General features: G+C 36.0%; 1 protein-coding gene across 1 annotated transcript; it reads right to left on the minus strand.

Moving 5' to 3' along the window:
• Positions 1–597: 597 nt before the first annotated feature.
• Positions 598–3,514, minus strand: CT-BMY (chloroplast beta-amylase). Its single transcript, XM_068461775.2, has 4 exons — positions 2,889–3,514; positions 2,209–2,419; positions 1,819–1,929; positions 598–1,687 (listed from the first exon to the last, which is right to left on the minus strand). The coding sequence occupies exons 1-4, from the start codon at positions 3,413–3,415 to the stop codon at positions 896–898; spliced, it is 1,641 nt and encodes a 546-aa protein (XP_068317876.2). The 5' UTR covers positions 3,416–3,514; the 3' UTR covers positions 598–895.
• Between the last annotated feature and the right edge of the window lie 18,167 nt (positions 3,515–21,681).

A 21,681-nucleotide genomic window follows, 5' to 3' on the forward strand; every position in this document is an offset into this window, starting at 1 on the left:
TGCCGTCTTGTAGAGTTCAAATAACATTCGATCCTTTTGTATGTTGTGAGATAGTTGTTGAAGTACGAATGAATTTGGATTGTTCTGTTTTCGAAGCCGTTTCTTTTACCTTTATCATTAATGAAATTTGTTTTTCTTGTCAAAAGCAAGAAATTGTTATGGTTCATGCTATTTGTCCTCGAATTCGAATTAATGAAAAGCATTCTCTGGATTAACAAGGCAGTGTTACTTGGTTTTGATCAGACTTTGGCTAACCATCGTCATGATTTACTTATGAACGTTGTTCTTTGCGTTTTTGATGCAGTGTTTTCTTTAGTTTCATCAAAAGCTAAAATCAAGTTGCCCCAACGACCTCTCTAGCAGACAAATTGGCTTCCACATATTGTTCTGGCAGTCAAACCGAGTGGCTAAGTGATTGGGGTATGTAATATGTTTCTCATCCCTGTTACTCTTGGTTTGGTTGTGTTATCAATAGTTTTCAGCTAATATGTAAATAACAAAAGAAGAGTACAATGAATCATTTGAATGGAGAAATACAGATATATTGAGGCATTAAGCAAAGAAAAAACAGAGAAATTGATGAACATTATGTCGAAGTTCTTGGATGTTGCATACTATTTTTTTACAAACCGGACTTACAACCTTTTCAAAAGAGTCAGCCAAACATCCTCTAAACTAAACTTATGAATACCTGGATAGGATTGAATGAACATCAACTGGCCACTCATGTAGCAGATACATATACAATTAATTTTTCTTTAACCATCTTACATCTCAGTGATGCAAATTATGGTGTTTGCATATAATTATACTTTTGTTTTCTCTTTTTATATTAAAGTAATTAAACTATACTCTGTTTGCACTAGAAGCTGCACATAAATAATTTCTAACATCTCTACACGAGAAGAGTTTCTTTTGTTTTCTCAACTTTCTTCTCTTTGATAAAATGAACAAAGAGGTCGCTTGCGGTGGAGTCACACTCTGACAGACGTCTGTTCCGGCCACCTTCTGCCATGCTCCTCACAAATTCAACCATGTTCCTCCAGTTATCCCCCTCAAACAATCTCTTGTTCATTCGGAGATATGTAAATGCACTTAAGGCATTACCGGAATCTGATCTGCTTGTTGCTAAAACTTGTGCAAACGCACCAGTGTCATACCTCTCCAGTGCATTCTCTCCTGCTAGGTCAATTCCAGCTCTCTTGGTTGCCATCTTTACCTGCCTCACTAGACCTTCTGGTGAGCAATTTGCATGTTCTGGCTGTTCTCTATCTTTCATTTCCATGCAGGTGAAGTTTAATACAACCATGTTTTTGCTGAACATTTTGGCAGTTGGTAGGTAACCGTCTCTGTGTCTAGTGTTGTAGTAGCCCGCAGTTAATTCAGCCGCATGTGATCTTGATCCGTAGTGCCAGTGAATCCCAGCAATCTTTCCAGATAATTTAGATCCAGATCCTTGGAATACCCCTTTTGCAGCTGACAGTATTCTATCTCCGTGTCTTAGTAGCTTTCCGGAGTACCATTCAAGGAAGAACTGTCCATACTCAGTGTTCCAAGTTCCATCCCTTTTGAAAAATCCTGTGTCTTCAGGAAATTGATTGTAGTGGCCGGAATCATGTGGTCCACTTCTTCCCCAATCTCTCTTCCCCAGTGCCTCTGCTGATGCTTCCAGGGAAGCTCTCATGTACTGCATGTCATAAAAGCATGTTTAGGAATAATGAATATGGCAGAAATTGTATCGAGTTATTATGTAGTTCCGTTTAAGGTTATTTTAATTGGTCAAAAGTAAGGAAAAATGCTTATGTTCACTGTAATTACCTTGTCATAGCATTGGAATTCTCCAATTCCAGGAAACCTCCATGTTCCGTTGCTTTCTGGATAAGCTGGATATCTGAGCTCCCCACAAGGACCCATGCCTACTTGAATTTCCTATAGAAGTAATTGAAATTGAGTTTCTGACCTTTAAACAAGCCCCTTGTAAACTTCAAAATGACCTTAAGTTGACACGGATGTTAACATTTGTTGCCCTAGACCAAATTAGTTTTGTTCTGTTTGATAATCTTTTTTATTGTTCTTGCGAAACACTGGCAAAGATCTTTTTATGTCTAGTTTTTTTTTTTTATTTATTTTTTTTTTTAACTTTTGAATTCCTACTGCAAGAATAATAGCATAAATTAAAGTCATAACATCTTTGTTGCAGATAATTACCACAATAACATCGCCCAAGTAGTCAATGAATCTGTCGCGGAAGCTCCTCATGTAATCGGTGTAGACCTGAATGGGAGTTCTTCCTCTGAGAACAGGCAATGAATCGCATCCCAAGGATATGTACTCAGGATTCCTCCTGCCTGATTTGTCTGTGTAAACAAGGTCAGGATTCTTGCTGATTTCTTCAAGCACCCATGGAGGTAGAGGAATGCTGAAAATTCATATAATTGTGGTTTAGTGGATCAGTGCATAAATCCACACTAGGTGGAGATAGATTAAAAACATGACTAATAAATACACAGAATTTCTCGAGTCCTAAGTAATTAATGACTAATTACGGAGATCTAAATCTAAAAAAAATTATGCAGGTTAAGACTACCATGTTTAGGAGTTCTTATGTATAAAAAAGGTTTTGCCCATAAGCACTTTTTTCTAAGCATGTCAAAGGTTCTATTAAAAATCCAATTGCTTCTTGAAAAAGCGATTGGAAGTGCTTTTCCAAAGAAAGGTACTTATCTAGAAAGCACTAGAAAGTGCTTTTGGTCATTCTATTAGCCATCCTAAATGCACTTTCAAACATGTTTCACCTTTTACTAAATCTTATAGCATGTGTTGTAACTTGTATAAAGCTCTAGGGAGCATTAAACGTAACAGACAGCAGTTAGAACCAGCAAACATACCTGCATGAGTCTCCAACATTTCCTCCACACTGATGAAAAGACATGACGACTTGGATCTTCATGCCATGCTTTTGCACCATCTGCACAAGCTCAGCATACCCTTCCCAATTGTACTGGGAAGGTCCGTCCTTCTCCACCAATCCCCACCACGCATCCACCATAACTCCTTCAACCCCTGCTTGCTTCAGGGCCATCAAACTCGCATTCATTGCTCTTGGCTTATTCAAATGCCCTCCGTGACTCACCGTGTCGAGCGGGAGCATCACATACACAGGCACCTTGTTGTCAGTGCTGCTGTGAGCAGTATTTGGGAGTGCGTGGAGCAACTCTCTCCTTCCATCGGAGATAGTCATTAGGTTCTTCTCATGCAAGAGCTGTGTTTCTTGCATTGAACTCTTTGCCCGGAGACGGCATGATGGCTTGATTTGCGCAAAGTATATCGTGCCAGGGGAGTCATTGGAGGTTTTCAGGCCCTTGTGGTCTTTAAGATTGACGAACGAAGTTGAAGAACGGAGAGTTAATGTCATTTAATTACTGAAAATGTGTTTTGTGTTTTGAAGGGAAGGGAAGGGAAGGGTAGGCAGAGGAGAAAAAAGTGATGATAATGGATGAAGGGGTTGCTTCCTTATTTATAAAAATGACTTCCCTCTTAAGGTTTTTTCTTTGGCCAGTTTGGCGGGCTCCAGTTGAAAGGGGAAAAAGTGCAAAAGATCAAAATAGGTCAGCTGATATTTTATTTTTATTTTATTTTGTTGGTCTGACTCAGCTCACTTTTTCAAAGTCGTTTTCTCTCTCTAAGTGTTTACACCTTTTCCATTCTTGCAATTTCCAGGAAAATGTGAATTTTTATTTTATTACAAGGAGCTTTTGAATTTGTATTTTTCAAAGTCGTTTGCTATATCTGCAACTAGTAATTAACGACAAGGACTTCTGGATTTAATTATAGTACAGGTAAAAATTTTAAAATTAATTAAAAAAACCAATTAAATTTTTAATGGTTTTGTTTCTCCTTTGTTTTTGGGACTGCCTTGACTTAGGACTTAGGAATGATTTTCAGGGGTATATTAGTCATAAGATTTGGATAGTTTATTTAGAATGCTTAACAGACTTGAAGCTGCAATCAACACACTTGAAGCAGCAACCATGCATGCATGCATGCATCTTGGTTGGATATTCTTATATGATTAAAATATCTTGAGCTAGCTCTTGTGAAAAATTGGAATATCTTGAGCTCTTCTCTAAAGATGAAAATATCTTCAACGGATGATTCATGCCTTGCGATATTTTTAGACCAAATACCATATTAACCTGTCATTTTCCGTGTTTTTATCCAAGTTTGTTCATTTATCCTTAAACCCGCGTGAAGTGATTGAATTGAGGCTTTTGTTTCGGTGGCTACTTAACTCATAAAATGGTGACCAGATAGTATATACTTACTGTAATTTAAACTTGGTCTAGCTAGAGGAATTATATTCAGTTTTTAAATTGATTCACTCGATCGTCTTGATCTTTATTTTAGGAATTTTGCAGGTGATTTGAGTTTTACTTTATTTTGGTTATAGTCCATTGTATCTAACCAGTACAGTGCAATAGTAGGTTTATCTTTCTATTCACCATAACCTTGGCCTTAGGGATCAGTTATCAGACGACGCTATTAGGGATCCCAAAAATGTTTAAGAAAGTTGCTTGAGCATGTCAAACTGTTTATGAACTGCTGTATACATGTTTTAACACTTTTAATGTTCGTTAATAATGAAATGTAGCTAGGTACCACTCTGCAAAATATCTAGATTGTAATTGCTAGCATACGAGAATATCTTCAGGTACGTTATTCTTCCTTTTATTTTCGAATGTTGGTTTATTTGCTTGGAGTAGTTTATCAATTGACCGAGGCCATAAAATTTTCTCTGTGAAAAACGAAACGAAACGAAACGTAGGACCTATATCTGTAGTTTGTTGTGATAAGCATTGGGTGGTTTTGTTTTGAACAGTGCACAAACAAGCTAGCTGGGGTTGTCTTTGGTCTATGGATGCTCTCTCTCTCTCTCTCTCTCTCTCTCTCTCTCACACACGCACACACACGCACACACAGACGACACTGCATTTTTGTGAATCAGAAAATATCTCAAGAATTACAAATTTTCTTGGCTTTGGTTGATTTTGGATAAGAGAGAAGGTAGTAGTGCTGGAATATCATTACCAATTTGGCATGTGGTTCTAACAAAGTCTTTAAGCCCCCAAGTATGAACTATTCAAACTTAACTGCTTCAATGACTCGGCATTTGTTTTCTTCGTTTTTATATTCGTTTAATTGACTGATTCTCCATGGATTGGCATTTTTTGCCTTTTTTTTTTAGTTGTTTGTGAGAAAGTTTTGGCAGTCCATGTACACCTTCATCTCACAATCGCATCTAGAGCCGGCCATGTACAAAGGGTCACAGGTCAGAGAACTCTAGAGCCCACTTCTAAGGCTCGCGTAGGACTACCAAATTATAAAGCTCGGCCTTGATCGCATCGTCTGTACTAATCACGCAATGAGTAGATGTGAGGAGGGGTGCACGGCCATTCCCATCCTAGTCGCACCACCAGCAACCCGGTAATAGAAAACGTGAGAGGGAGATATGTTTGAAATTAACCAAATTAATCTATAAATGTCGCATGTTTTTTAATATATCGACCTAAGTTTTGCTGGGAAAAATTCGACATCCTATTGATAATAAATCTGCAGTGCTCCGAACATTTTGAGCACCACCTTGCTTTCTTCATGCTTAATGGTTTAATTGGCTTGTTAAATGGACAAGTGGAAGAATTATTTTAAAAGTAACTTGTATATAAAATCCAACCTTCGTCTTCACGAATATTGCTCTCGAACGTACGTAGAAAAACGATATTAATTTACAAAGATTCAGATTAGACGATGCTAATTAAGATGATCATTAGATCGTACGAAAAAAAAGTACGATATTCATTAAAATAACAAAAAGCATTCAATGAACCTCTTAGATCTTGATGTTGATTTTTGTGGTCCTTTTTAGGCAAGTGATGATTTGGAGTGGGCGTGTAGTTAATAGGTGGACCATAAGTTTTCTTGTGGAGGTTACGAAAACCTTATCTCTTTGACTTTCTCAGTCACTCTCATATCTGAGTCATCTGCTTTTGCAATTATTCTTTAGAACAACTAATGAAAATGACTTAAAATTTTTTAGATTTAACGATAAGGACAAAATAAAAGGTAAAGTGAATAGTATTAGAATTGACCTTTTAGTGTAAAAATATGATTTTTTGGTAAAATGAACAGTATTATAAGCTTTTTGTTAAAATTATCTTCTTTTCTTTTTTAAAATTAAAAATAATTATTATAAAAGGAAAATCTGGTGCCAAGAAAACCTGGTGTTGCAGACGTGTAGCCGACGTGGCAAAAATATTACCACTTTCTTCAAGACGTGAACCAAAACAACTCACATCCAAACAAAATAAAACAAGGAAGAAACAAAATAGTCGAATAATTAAAGTCGGAGATTATGTAACCAGTTATTGCTTTCCGAAATGGGACAATTTGATATGATTAGGGTTGGACGTGGGACGGTTATCGTATCAAGATTTTTGTATTAAATTTTTGGTATGATAAAATTTATTAGTATTATTATACCAAATTTCGGTATGAAAAAATATTCTACTGACTTGATATGACAATATGAACACCAAATTTTTCGTACTCATATTGTAATAATTCTATATGCCTAGGCGGTCTGGACGTGCAATTGTAAAACAAATCGTTGTGCTAGGTCGAAAATTGAAATTTTTGGTTGAGAATTGTGTTTGATTTTCAGAAATTGGTACAAATCACTGTTTAAAAGCTAGATTAATGGATAGTGGTGGTAAGCCACGGTAACGAAGGAGAAAGTGCAGGAGGAAAGGTTGGAGAAAGCGAGATGGCGAGAGATTAAGGTGAGGGTGGTGAGCCACAATTTTTATATTTTATTTTGTTTTTAAAACATTATTCTTTTAGTTTTATTTTGTTTCTAAAACCTCAACTTTTTTACTTTATTTTGGATATATGTCAACAAAAAGAAAAACTAATAAAAATACTATAATACCCTTCCATGCATAATTGAAAGAAAGTATTAGAAAATATAAATTATAGGCATTAAAATAATTTTTCACAAATAAAAATTTTGTTTTTTTTGTTTTTATATTTACATACACAGTGTGTGTGGGCCTCATTTAGATATATCCTTCCTTCTACATTTTATGTCTTCAAATAGCAAATACTAGTTTTTTTCAAATTATATTAGACATTTATTTATAGTAAATGTTATTAGTACTCCAACAATCTCATTTTATACTTCTCACACGTGTATTTTTCTTTCTAATTATAGAAAGTTTGGAATACCAAATGAGGTTGTTGGAGTGCTAATTACAATTCCCTATTTATATTTTGTTATTATTATATAATAAATTTAATTAGAAACAAACCGCTTAGGCCTCCTAAACACTAGACTCTTAACATCTACCTGACTAGCACATCTTAGAATCTGGTTTAAAGAATGACGAATATGGTCATTTTGGTGATTGATTGAGCTTTTGTTGGAAGCGATTCCACCTTTGACCGTTCACCAATTAGGGGAATTTGTGAACTATTTGGCAAGTGCATGTGTGGAATTACTTTCCCGGTTTGTTCATGTTGAAATGGTCGGTCATGTATTATACACCTATGAAAATGTGTCTATTTCAACGTTATTGGGCAACCTTCATATGGAGCTCAGTTTTTCTCACCATTCAACATAAGAGGCAACAATCTAACAAGAAGGGCAAATTGATAGTAAAAGAAAACCACAAAATAAAAACAAGATGGAATATTAACAAACAAACAAAAGGTAGGGAAAAAGGGTGACATATTTGGTGGAAACCTTGTGATAGTCATGTTCCATCTTCTTGAAAAATTGAGCTCTAGTTGAACAACAATTTACCAAAACACTTATGGCATATTATTCCAACAATGTTTTTGGTAAATCGCTAACCAACTAGAATTCATCTTCAATACTAAGCAACTTTTACATGAAATCAAGCTCTAATCAAATCCATGATCTACCAGAAAGCTAAGTCAAGATGCAAACTCTCTAATCAGCTTGTTGGTAAATCACCGACCGACCAGAGTTTACCTCCAACTATATCAAACCAAAGAAAACAATTTTATTTTCATAGAACATCTGAAATGTTTGAACCAATAACCAAGTATATATAGTAGTCCAAAGGCTCTCTATGTAAAGTTGACCAATTGGGGATATATTTGAAATTTAATCACAATCTATGAATTTATAGAAGATCAATAATTAATTTAATATGGATAGATACGTGTTAATATATGCTGACTAAAAGCTTATGTGCCGAGTAAATCATTTAAAAGAAATATCTATGCATGTTTAGTGACTACCTTAAAATGTTGAAAGCACCTAATTCATAACTAATATAGTTATTCCTAATGACAAGTTTAATTTCTAAATATGTATGTTTGTACATATCCACCAAATTTTATTCAAAAGCTATACCTTATAAACCTTGAAAGTCAATCTCATTATCCTCATTTATACAATCTGCAAAATTGTAAATAATGTAAATGCATAATAATAGTAATTTTTTAAATAAAAAAATTAAAGCAAAATAAGAATATATTTGTCATGGTAGAAATCTAACACTAGTAGGATTCTTCCATCACTTAACGTAATAAAAAAGTTCATAAAAATTTTGTATAATTAATATGATATGAATTACCCAAAATTTTGTATTGTGTTTTCACCAAAAATTAGTAAATTATGTGTGTTTTTTTTTCCTGTCAAAGCTTACTTTATCACCAACATAAAGTAATTATACAAGAAGAGGCCCAAACGCAATAAACACACAAACAAAAAAACAGACCTCCATCTTAACTCAATAGCCCAAAACATAGTTTTGACCCTAAAACAGAAAAACACCAAAGCAAACCCTAGCAACTTCCTACCGCCACAAAGGAAAACCCGCTTGCCTCAAACATCCTAAGCACACAAAGCCCCAAAACAGAGCCCTAAACTCCTCCACCAAACATCATAGAGGTAGCCGCCACAAACCGATGGAAGCTAGTGGGAAAAAACAACCCACTAGCAACAGTGCCAACAAAGGCAAGCCAAAAGAAAGGTTTGATTGAACACTCAAGCCAAAGCTCTACACACCTACTAAGAGAAGCACGATAAATCGTGGTGAAGATAAGTGGGAGCTGATCCAGATTGTGGAGTCGATGAAGGATGAAGCTGATCCGAATTGAGGAATGTGAAGGTGGAAAGAAGAGGGATTAAATTTTGCACATGATGATTCTAAAACTAGCATTCAACTAATGTCAATTTTTATTGATGAAGAATTCGATACCAAATTCTTATAACATTGAATAAAAAGGTAGTTAATACCTATGATATTTGGCAAGGAATTTGGCAGATATGGACATATATGCATCGGTATTTTCTCATAAAATTAGTCAGCATATAAAGTCACGTATCTAATATCAACATTATACAATTATTATTATGTAAATCCTAGATAGATTTGGTTTCTAGATTATCTATTATTCTAGTGATTTTTTTCCCATAGGATTGTACTTGAAGGAAAAATTAATCCTCTCCTCTTGGTTTTTTTTTTTTTTTTTTTTTTTTTTACGCCTTCGATAACTATTGCATGTTCGTTGGGATTGAAGTTGAACATCTTGTACCCCATGTTTATACCCAAAACGGCTTGGCAAAAGCGTTCATTAAGCACCTTCAATTGATTGCTCGATCGTTGTACATACGTACTAGGCTCCCGACCTTTACCTAGGGCCATGCAATACTTCATACAGCCATGTTGGACTGCCTGAGGCCTGTCGCAACCCAACCTTATTTTGCGTTTTAGTTGATAACTGGATACAAGCCTGACATCTTGCATTTACATGTCTTTGTTGTGCGGTCTATGTGCCGATTGCACCGCCCTTACGTACAAAATTGGGTCCTCAGAGAAGGATGAGAATCTATGTTAGTTATGATTCTCCTCCGATCCTTCGTTACTTAGAACCTTTGACATGTCATCTCTTTACCACTCGTTACGCAAATTGTTACCTTTATGAGACAATTTTCTCATAGTTAGGGGGATATAAGAATGTTAACGTTCCTGAATAACAACACGAATTATTGTGAATGACTCTCACTATGTATCATTTAGATCCTCGCACCGCACAATCTGAAACTAAAGTACGATGAATCCCAGATCTTTAGAGCGTTGCTCAAAGCATGCCGAATTAAATGCAGACCGAATTTAATGTTGAGCTTTAATAGGGGCCGAATTCAGTACAAGTCAAATTTAATGTTGATTAATATTTAATACATGCCAAATTTAATGCTCGGCTTATAATTTTTTCTTTTTTATATATGTAAGCACGTTGCTTATGGGCCCCTTATTTTCTTAAGTATCGGTCGCTGAAACAACCGAATGGTTAAGAAAATAAGAGTGATTTGTTTTAACAAATGAAAATAAAAATGGTCGAACCATAATGATGAGGAGGTCAACGATGCTTTATTTCGAGCCAAGACTTTGCAGACGACCATTTTCAATAGGATACTGCTTCAGGTCTGGATGTGAAATAACAACAGCAATCTTTAAATTTTCTTGTTTTTTGATTGCAAAGTAATCTGAATTGTTATGCACTTGTTGTTTTTTCTTCCCTCAACCACATATCATGAAATCATTAATCATGTCTCTAATTTAAAAAATAAGAAATAAAAACCTCTCCCTCTCTTATTCACATTTCTCTTTCTTCCATGTATACTAGCATTTGCCCACACACTTTGTGTGTATGAACATATTTTTTTAGAAAATGAGAAAGAGAGAGGGAGAGAGAGAGAGAACGTGGGAGGAGTGGGGACTTTTCGTTAAAACTCCATTTTGTTTTTGGTTTTTTTTTTATTTTTTTATTTTTTTATTTTATTTATAAATATAGGAGGTATATTAACATCACCTGTAGGTGAGGCTTCAATAAAAAATAGTAAAATTTGAACCTATGAAATTACATTATTGTCCATCAATTTTTTTTGTGTGATAGAAGACTAAGTAGTCTTTTTACCCTCTTTTGGTTGACAAAGAGGATTTCATTAATTAATACACACACACACACACACATATATATATATATATATATATATTGTTATATCTTTCATATACACATAGTGTGTGAGCTTCATCTAGTTCTTTATAATTGATATATCCTTCATTTTACATTTTGTTTTCAAATAGAAAATCTTTTTTTTTTTTTTTAAATTATAATGAAACATTTAAATATATGTTATTATCATTAGGTAATAAATTTAGTTAAAAGAAAAACCGCCTAAGCTTCTAAACGCTAAGTCTTTGCAAGCTGCCCGACTAACACATTTTAGAACCTTGTAATCAAATATGCCTTTTTGGTGATAGGTTGAGCTTTTGTTGGAAGCGATTCCATCTTTGATTGTTCATCAATTTGGAGAATTTGTGACCTATTTGGCAAGGCGCGTGTGGAATTACTTGCCCGGTTTGTTCATGTTGAAATGGTCGGTCATATATTATACACCTATGAAATGTGTCTATTTCAACGTCACCGGCCTTCATATGCAAAGTTTTCCTAACCATTGAAGATAAAGAGGCAACAATCTAACAAGAAGGGCAAATTGATAGTAAATTAAAAACCAAATGGAATATTAACAAACAAACAAAACGTAGGAAAAAAGGGTGACATATTTGGCGGAAACCTTGTGATAGCATGTTAATTCTTCTTGAAAAACCAAGCTCTAGTTGAATAACGATTTACCCAAAAAACCTATGGCATATTATTCCAAAGATTTTTTGGTAAATTGCTAACCAATTAGAATTCGTCTTCATTACTAAGTAACTATTACATGGAATCAAGCTCTAATCGAATCCATGATTTACCAGGAAGCTAAGTCGAGATGCAAACTCTCTGATTAGCTTCTTGGTAAATCATCGACCGACTAGAGTTTACCTCCAACTGTATCAAACCCAAAGAAAACAATATTCTTAGAACATCTGAAATGTCTGCAACAATAACCAAGTATATATAGTGGTCCAAAAGGCTCTCTATTTAAAGTTGACCAATGGGGGATAGATTTGAAATTTAATCACAATCTACGAATTTATAGAAGGTCAATTATTATTTCAATATTGATAGATACGTGTTAATATATGATGACTAAAAGCTTACGTGCCGAGTAAATCAATTTAAAGAAATATCTATGCATGTTTAGTGACTACCTTAATATGTTGAAAACACCTAATTCATACCTAATATAGTTATTCCTAATGACATGTTTAATTTCTAAATATGTATGTTTGTACGTATCCACCAAATTTTATATCAAAAGCTATACCTTATAAACCTTGAAAGTCAATCTCATTATCCTCATTTGTATAATCCGCAAAATTGTAAATAAAGTAAATGCATAATAATAGATTTTGAAAGAAATTAAAGCAAAATAAGAATATATTTGTCATGGTTGAAATCTATCACTAACAGGATTCTTCCATCACTTAACGTAATATAAAAGTTCATAAACATGTTTGTATAATATGAGATGAATTGAATTATTGAAAATCCAATGTACACTGAGGTCCAAATTTTTACCTAAAATTCTGCATGGGGTTTTCACCAAAAGTCAATAACTTCTATGTTTTTTATTTTATTTTTATTTTTTTCTGTCAAATGTTACTTTATTACCAACATAACATAATTAATATAAGAAGATGCCCAAATACAGTAAACACACAAACAAAAAAATAGATCTCCATGGTAACCGAATAGCCCAAAGCAAAGTTTTGAGCCCAACAAAAAAAAAAAACCAAAGCAAATCCTAGCAACTACCTACCGCCACTGCTGAAAACCCGCTCGCCGAACGAACATCCCCAGCACATAGAGCCCTAAGGGGGCGTTTGTTTGCCCTCACTAAGTTGGACTGGATTGACTGGACTAGCTATTAGTCCAATACTGTGTTTGTTCTATGCTGGAACTAACATTAATGAGACTAAAGGGGACTAGCATGGACAAAACCCTTCACTAAGAGGTCTTAGCGAGACCCCCAATAACCATGGGACTAGCTAAGACTATCCTATCTTTCTCGTCCTCGTCATGCTCAACAACCACTCCCGACAGACTCCTCGTCATCTCCGGTCACCTAGATCAATCATTAACTTTCCGACTCTCTTTCAGATCCATTTCACAACCAACTTTCATATAAAATATACCAAATTGAAGCTGGGAGTGACAAGAGTACGATTTTACCTGAATCGAGGCTAAAATGTGGTCGAATGTGGCCGGAAAATGGCCTGGAAGTCTCGGCCTGTTTGGGCTTCTTCAAATCCATGACAGATTCGAGCATTCAAAGCTAAGATCTCGATCCAGGGATGGTGATGAATTTTTTGGCGGTGCTAACTTCATCCAATTTAACGAGGGTTGGCCAGAAAACACATCGGGAAACCTGCAACTCGTCGGGAAAATTGAAGCCGTGAGGTTCCGTTCGAACAACGCATAGCTAGAGAGGGAGGGAGGACAGAGAAATAGAGACTGGAATCAATAAGGAGTTTGACCAGGAATGAGAAAGAGACATGAATTGAGAGGTCTAAGAGGAAAAAAAGAGGGAGATGGTGGGACGATGAGAGATGAGGAAAAGAGTGGGACGGAAATGGTAGGAAAAGATGGAGAAAAAGATAAGATCGTAATAAAATATTAATAATTTATATATTAAATAATATAATATTAGAATTTGTTATTATCCAGCTTCTTAGTCCAATACTGCACCAAACGCTTCACTAAGTTAGTCCAGTTTAGTTTAGTCTAAGCCAGTCCAGCTTAGTCCTTGAAGCTAATCCAGTCCGAGATAGTCCGGCGCAACAAACGCCCCCTAAATTTCGTCACCGAACACCACAGCGGTAGCCGACACAAATCGAAGGAAGTTAATGGGAAAAAGCAACAATACCAACAAAGGAAAACTAAAAGAAAAAGGTGATAGTGAACACCGGAGCTAAAGCTCTACACACCTTCTAAGAGAAGTGCAATAAATGGTGGTGAAGATAAGCGGGTGCCGATCTAGATTACAAAGACGTTGAAGGATGAAGCGGATCCGGATCGAGAAATGTGGAGGTGGAAGTAAAGGGGAAAGGGAAAAAGATGGAAGAAGGAAACATGGGAAAGGTGGAAGGAAGGAAATATGGGAAAAAGTGGAAGGAATGGGGAATCAGAAAAAGGGCAAAAAAATCAAAGAAAGCTGATGCACAGGGGGTTGGAGGAAAGTGGTAAACAGGCCACTGAGTTGAGGAAAATGGAAACTGAAGGAGAAGGAAAAAAAAAAAAAGGAGAAGAGAATGATTGCCACCGACCCTGGAAATAGCTAGGGTCGGCCGCTGCGAAAGGAATGAAATGAGGGATACTCATACATCGGTGAGAAAAGCTCTAACAATAAATTTTGTGTTTGGATTAGGGACGAAGCCAAAGATATGCATGGATGGGAGCATCTTTAAACAATAAAGTCACAAATTAAAAAGCACAAAAATATACTAAACAAAACACTTATATATTAGTCCATAAGGTTTTTCATATAACATATCACAATATCCATCGATGTGTTTTTATGTTTTGAAAGCGTTGCATGACAACCTCATTACCAATACCATCAAACATCTCTCTCTACAAAAATAACCATATTATCATTTATCCATTAGTCTCTCATACAATTTCACAATCAATCTTTATAAATTTCATGACCGAAAATGTTCTTTCAACAATAAAAATAGCATATGAAAGAGTTAATACTAATGCTACAAACAACTGAAAGAGTACATTTTTTCTTCACACAAAAAAAAAAAAAAATGAGTGGGGGCATCCGCCCCCTTTGAGCTTAAGGTGGCTCCACCCGTGATTTGGATAAACCAAGCTTAAAGCTTTTATATTTTAACACTTGGTATGAAATTTTGCACATAATGGTTCTATGACTAGCATTCAACTAATGTAAATCTTTGTCGACGACGATTTCGACACCAAATTATTATAGCATTGAATAAAAAGGTAGGTAATACCATGATAATTGGCAAGCAATTTGGTAGATATGGATATACATGCATCGGTATTTCTCATAAAATCTTTTTTTTTTTTTTTTTTTAAATCATTAGTCAACATATAAAGTCATGTATCTGTTATAAATATTTTTTGAATTTTGATTGTGTAAATCCTAAATAAATTTTGTTTTAGATTATCTATTACTCTAGTGATTCTTCTCCTATAAGTTTAAATAATTAGTCAGCATATAAAGTCACGCAACCATGTTGGTCCACCGAAGGCCTATCGTGATCCAACCTTATTCTACGTTTCAGTTGATAACTGGATACGAGCCCGACATCTTGCATCTATGCTTCATTGGTAGTTCAATCTATGTGCCAATTGCGCCGCCCTTACGTACAAAAATGGGTCCTTAGAGAAGGATGAGAATCTATGTCAGTTATGATTCTTTTTCAATTATTCGTTACTTAGAACCTTTGACAAGTGATCTCTTTACCGCTCATTACGCGGATTGTCACTTTGATGAGACAGTCTTCTCATCATTAAGGGGAGATAAGAACATCAACATTTCTGGAAAAACAACGCGAATTATCGTGGATGATACTCAATATGTCTCATTTAGATCCCTGCACCACACAATCTAAAACTGAAATGCGAGTGTGTGATAAATTCTAGATCTTCAGAGCGTTGCTTAGAGCATGTTGAATTAAATGCAGACCAAATTCAATGTTCAGCCTTTAATGTAGGCCAAATGTAATGGTCGACCTTTAATGCAGGCTGAATTCAGTACAAACTAAATTTAATGTTTGGCCAATATTTAATACAGGTTGAATTTAATGTTCAGCCTATAATTTTCATTTATTTTTTATATCATTAAGCACGTTGCTCGTGAATAACCTGGTAACACTGAGTAATCAAGTAACACCTCATTTCGTCGAGAAGACTGATGAGATGAACTTATGTGAAGTCCAAATAAGGTTCGACTTTCAATTTGCCAAACACTGAGTAACTTTGTAACACCTTACTTTGCCAAAAAGGCTGATGATATGACCTCTTTCAATAAGGACTCAAAGACTCCTTGTCGACAGAGACTTGGATAAATAGTCAACCAAACCTGAAGCAGTGTTGTTACTCTAAATCGCCTGACTCTACGACTCCAGTGTTGTTATTCCAACCTGAACATGTCACCAGTTGCCAACACAGTTCTGTTAATCCAAATTGAAGTTCTGTTGACGAAGTTAAGATAACATGTCACCGGTTGCCAACATAGTTTTGTTAATCCAAAATGAAGGTCTGTTGATGAAGGTAGGAAAGTTAGTGCTTTCTCAAAGGTTTAAGAGAGTTTCATGTAAAGCGAAGATTTGCGCAAACAATTTTGTGTGTTGAGTTCAAGGTCTTTTTCTTGTCGCACAAGGTCTTGTATTTATGGGGATATTTCTCAGCCATGAAACCCATCCTGATCGTGCACCTTTGTAACAACCCCATCCAATTAGGAATTATGTAAACCTTATGCCGACCATTAGGAACCACATGCATGCAATTCCCCCTTATCTCCAATTTCCAACTCTGATCACCAAGCCACCAACATATTCTAATCTATCCCACGTTTTTGGAGAGTGATAATGCATGCAATTCAACTTGATTAGAATATTTGGCATCTTGCCAAAGATATTTGGTGGTGATAACTATCCCCATCTTTGCACAATGTTTGAACTCCTTTTTTCAATTGGAGTCAAGGATATAATTCCCATATAATTCAAACCAGGTGGTAAAGAAAATAATATTAAGTTTAGATCATTTAATATATTATTAAGAGATAATTATTATGGTTAAAACCACAATTTTATCCCTAGAAAATAATTGAAAATTATTCTGACAATATTCTCATCCAATAGCCAAGAATTCTACCCATCCAACGACCTCGATGGTCTAATATTGGGTACGAACGGTTTGATTTTCAGAAGAAATAACGTTAAAAAGATAGTTTAATGGGTTGCGGTGGCGAGTCATGGCGGCGTGGGAAGAAGTGTAGAGAGGAATGGTTGGAGATGGGATATGGTGGTGAGCCATGGCAGCTTGGGAGGAAGTGTAGATAGAAAAGGTTGGGGAAAATGAAAGGGCGAGGCTGCGAGAGATTAATGTGAGGGTGGTGGGCCATAGTTTTTATATTTTATTTTGTTTTAAAACATTATTTTTTTAGTTTTTTATTTTTATTTTTTTTTTGAGCTTGATATATAGAAACAAAAAAAATTTCATTATATTTCAAGAAACTTCACTAGTTTTTAAATATGTTAAGAAGAGACGAAATCATAAAAACAACTAAAATCCAGCCTAAAAACATAGAAATAATGTTTTAAAATACCAATCATAACTGTGTGCCTCGTTTGGCTGGTAGTATAAGTGAGCGGATAAGACTAATAATACGAACTCAGTCGTTTGGCGTCTTCCCGTATTAAATTGGACTAGATTAATTTAATACGATCCGCTCGTTTTATACGCCGTACACCCGCGTAATAAAACCGTCCAAAAGGCCTAGATTATTAGTCGGGTTCTTTTTGCTCTCTCTCGCCTTCATTCGCCATTCTCCCCGTCTCCTTCTCTCGCCAGCTCTGTTCTCTCTTCATCTTCACTCTCTATCTGATAATTAGAGACGCCCACTAAGACAGAAAGACCAGTCGCACCAACCACTGCTTCTCTCTCATCTCACAACATTCGAATCATTAGTTGATGACATTGGGGAGATTTGGTCATCTGGTTGTTTGAGCTTAAGTGGGATTTAGGTTAGCTTTTTACTGCTTTTTGTGATTCAGGTATTTTTCCGCTATTTTCCATAACGCAGGAAATCATTTCTCAAAGGCTGGGGTTTTCAAACATGGGAAGGACAACACTCATTTCTAAGCACTTTTCCCCGCACAGCAAAAGATAGCTTAAAGGTAACATTGTACTTCCGGAAGATAGCCTAAAGTTACTATCTTAGGAGAGATGCCAATGAGATTTTCTTAAAAGCGGGGCTTTTTATAAATTTTCTATCACTTCTTGTTTTTTACATAATTTTTATGTCAACATTATAAAATATTGTATCAAAAGCATGAGGTGAGAGAAAGTTTATGAAGAATCCCACTTTGAGAAAATCTATTTGGCATCTCTCATAGTCTCATACACTGGTTATTTGTTGATTTTGAATTTCAAAAGTATTACCAGAAATGCATATCTTATACTTTATATGTTTTTTTAGAATTTACTTGAATTTTTTTATGAAGAATTGATTTAAATATCAAAAATATTTTCAATTATTTTATAAGTACTTTCAAACCAACCTAATATCCCAGAGTTAATTCTATTGCACCAGCCTTCTTAAACTCCCCTCTCAATTTTTCTCCCACAAAATGGTCCAATTCACCCTCCCTCATATTCAGCACACACAAACACACGCCATGCATTCGGATTCAAAATACAATATTCCCCATGGATTGCCAACTAGATATTGGTTCAGTAGTATTTCTCTTCCAACGTTGAAATTATCCCGATTTCAAATCCCCTTCTCCCACTAATAAAAAGATTAAAAGAAAATTGTAACCATTTGAATTTTATTTTAAGGGTAACATTCATGACAAGCAACATAAAGCCATTTGCATGTAATTGTTAACATGCCACTCATATAAATATAAATATTTTAGCATATTATCACTAAAGCATAAGTGATATATCGTGGTTAAGGTGTTGGAGGAGTAAAATGAGAGGGGTTCAAATCCCCTTTGTGTGTTTTTTCGTTCCTTTACATCGATATTTTAGCGATATTACACCGATATTTTGACAAAATATTGTTGAAGTGTGAGCGAAATTATCGACATCGATATTTTTCGATATTGTCGATATTTGTACGATATGTACATGGATATGTTCCGAAATATCCATGATTCAAAAAAATTGAAATATCCTCGATATTTCGTCGATATTATCAATATTTCGTACTATGTTTCCACTTCACCAAATATTTCCAATTTCACCATAAAATTGAATTTCAAGAAGAAAAAAAAAACGCTTTTCCGGTTAATAATAGAAATTGATGGATCATTTGAAAATGTTTTTAAAATGATGAAAATGTTTTTCGTTAAGTATTTTTGGCCGATGCACTGTCCATGGTGACCTGATGAGTGAGAGGTGTGTTTTCCGTCGCATGGACGAGGGCTATCGTTTAGGGGTAGCAGAGGAAAATTGACCTAGGGAAATTTTATTTAAACTCATATAATCTCTTTCTACACCTAACTTACTTTCTAGAGTCATATTTTTTTTTAATTAAACTATCAATATCTCTTTAAATCCAAATTTATTACCTAAACTACCTGTAAACACGAAAAATTCCTGAAACAAGAAACAAGAATACGTGTACAAAATATATTTTTGTGTTTAATGATTTTGGGGTTACAATCTCTTTGTAATTTGATCCTCTGATTCTATCTTCGTATGGTGTAGGTTTGTGGATGAGCTGTTGATACAAAGGGCCGTCGAGGCTTGATCTAAGGATGAACGGTTGATGAATGGATCTTCAAGGGGCGTTGGGCTTGATCTTGAAGAATGGGTGTATGAGTTTGTTGAGGTTGTTGATCCAAAGGACCGTTGGGGCTTGATCTTAGGATGAACGGATGATGAACACTTTCTTCAAGGGGCCGTCGGGGCTTGATCTTGAGTCAGTGGAAGTTCTTCAAGGGCCGTTGGGGCTTGACCTTGAAGGAGGATTTGACGAAGAACGAAGAGTGTTTTCTTGATCCTTCGGGATTTGCTTGAGAGCTTTAGAGTTTCAAGGCTTCAAGGTTTTGGTGTGATGTAAATTCCCTTCTTCTTTTCTTTCCCCTCCAAAATGAATGCCTTGGCTTCCTATTTATAGAATTCCAAAACTTGATTTTTGGATTTAAATAATCAGATGAAATAAATCATTTCTGCAAGGTATTGACACGTGTCCTATTTGATGACCTTTCCAATTTATTTCGATTTTTCGTTGAGTCACACGCTACATGTAAAATTTATGTGACACGTGAGCGTTGAAATTTTAATTATTGGTCAACATTTATTTCACCGAAATTTTGACGTCTACAAATGCCCCCACTTCAAGGCGCGTCGTAGACATGTGCTTGTCACGTGTAGAAGATGTGTTTTGAAGTCCCTTAATGTAGATGTCAACCCAAGGGCCGTCGAGGCTTGATCTTGAATTGGGCTGGAAATTTCTTCAAGGGCCATCGAGGCTTGATCTTGAGTTCGACTGGAAGATTTTCTGGTTTCCTCCAATCGTTGATCTTCCACAGGCTTAATCTTGAACTGGGCTGGAGGGTTCTTTTGGTCTCCCCCGAAGGTCTGAACTTAACTCCTTTTATTTGGAGTTGAACTTGATTCAAGGGTGGTGAACACTTCATTTTGAATCGGACTTGTGATTTCTTCAAGGGCCATCGAGGCTTGATCTTGAGTGAAAATAAGACCATGAGCGGTTTCAGGATTCAGAAACATGGCAGGCAAGCACGAGGTGGAGGTGATGACCTGTTTCTTTGTTCAATCTTTCCAATTCATATTTGAAGAGGGTTAGAGGATGACTCAGCATATGCAGTTGTTGCGTTTGCTGACGATCCACAAGATTGATGTTTCATTGTCACTCGTCTTAGCTGTTCTCCAGGCAGATGCGATCCCTTCTCTGGAAGTGTATCAACCGTTGAAGATGACTACTCGAGAGCAATGCTAGGTAAGCAACCAAGGAATAGATTCCAGACAGTCGGTTCCAGATCGGAAGACTGATTCCAAGTGCCGGCTGATTGCTCTCTTTCTCTTTGCCATGCGAGTAATAACAATGACAAAGGAAAAGACAGGGAAAAAGCATGATATGAGATACCTTTGCTTTCGAAGAAGCAGTGAATGAATCAGCACATATATTTGTTGTGCTTGTCTCCACATGCTTCGATGTATCATTTTCACTTGCCTTACTTGCTCTCTTTGCAAAAGTGGTATTTCCTTATGCAGGTTTGGCATCTTCTCTTGTAGTATTTGTCCTCTGATGCAGGAGTGGAATGCAAACCTTGCATTTGAATGGACCATCACTTCTTGGTGGCAACGCAAGCTTGAGTGGAGGTTCCGACATATTGCTTTCTCTGTCCTTGTCCTGGCAGGTGAGAACAAGGGCAAAGGAAAAGACAGGGAAAAAACATGATATGAGATACCTTTGCTTTCGCCCTTGATGATATGAGATACTTTTGCTTTTGAAGAAGCAGCGAATGAATCAGCACATATATTTGTTGTGCTTGTCTCCGCATGTTTCTATCTACCGTTTCCTCCTGCCTCATCTGTACTCCAGGCATCTGGTATCTTCTTCGGGGAAGAAGAAAAAATTGAGTATTTCGAGAGGCTTTGCTATGAGTGCGCCCTCAGAGTTGAGGAAGAGTTGGACATTTTTTTTTTTTGCAGGTCTGCCTTGCCATAAAAGATGAAGGTTGACATATATAGGGATTTCCCAATAGCAAGTGGTGGTATTGTTCTTTTACCATTGTCGACAAAAATTTTGATCCAGCAAATCCGGCTTTTTGAAAAAAGAGTGCTGACTCTTCGATTTCTGAACGAATGCCTCTTTGATTTCTGAGCTAGCGCCTCTTCGATTTCTGAACAAACGCCTCTTCGATTTCTGAACGGCAAGGAGTAGTGCGGATGCGGCTCTGTCAGAGA

This window comes from Pyrus communis, chromosome 4 (assembly GCF_041283825.1).
Source record: "Pyrus communis isolate YQ-2024b chromosome 4, ASM4128382v1, whole genome shotgun sequence".
NCBI lineage: Eukaryota > Viridiplantae > Streptophyta > Magnoliopsida > Rosales > Rosaceae > Pyrus > Pyrus communis.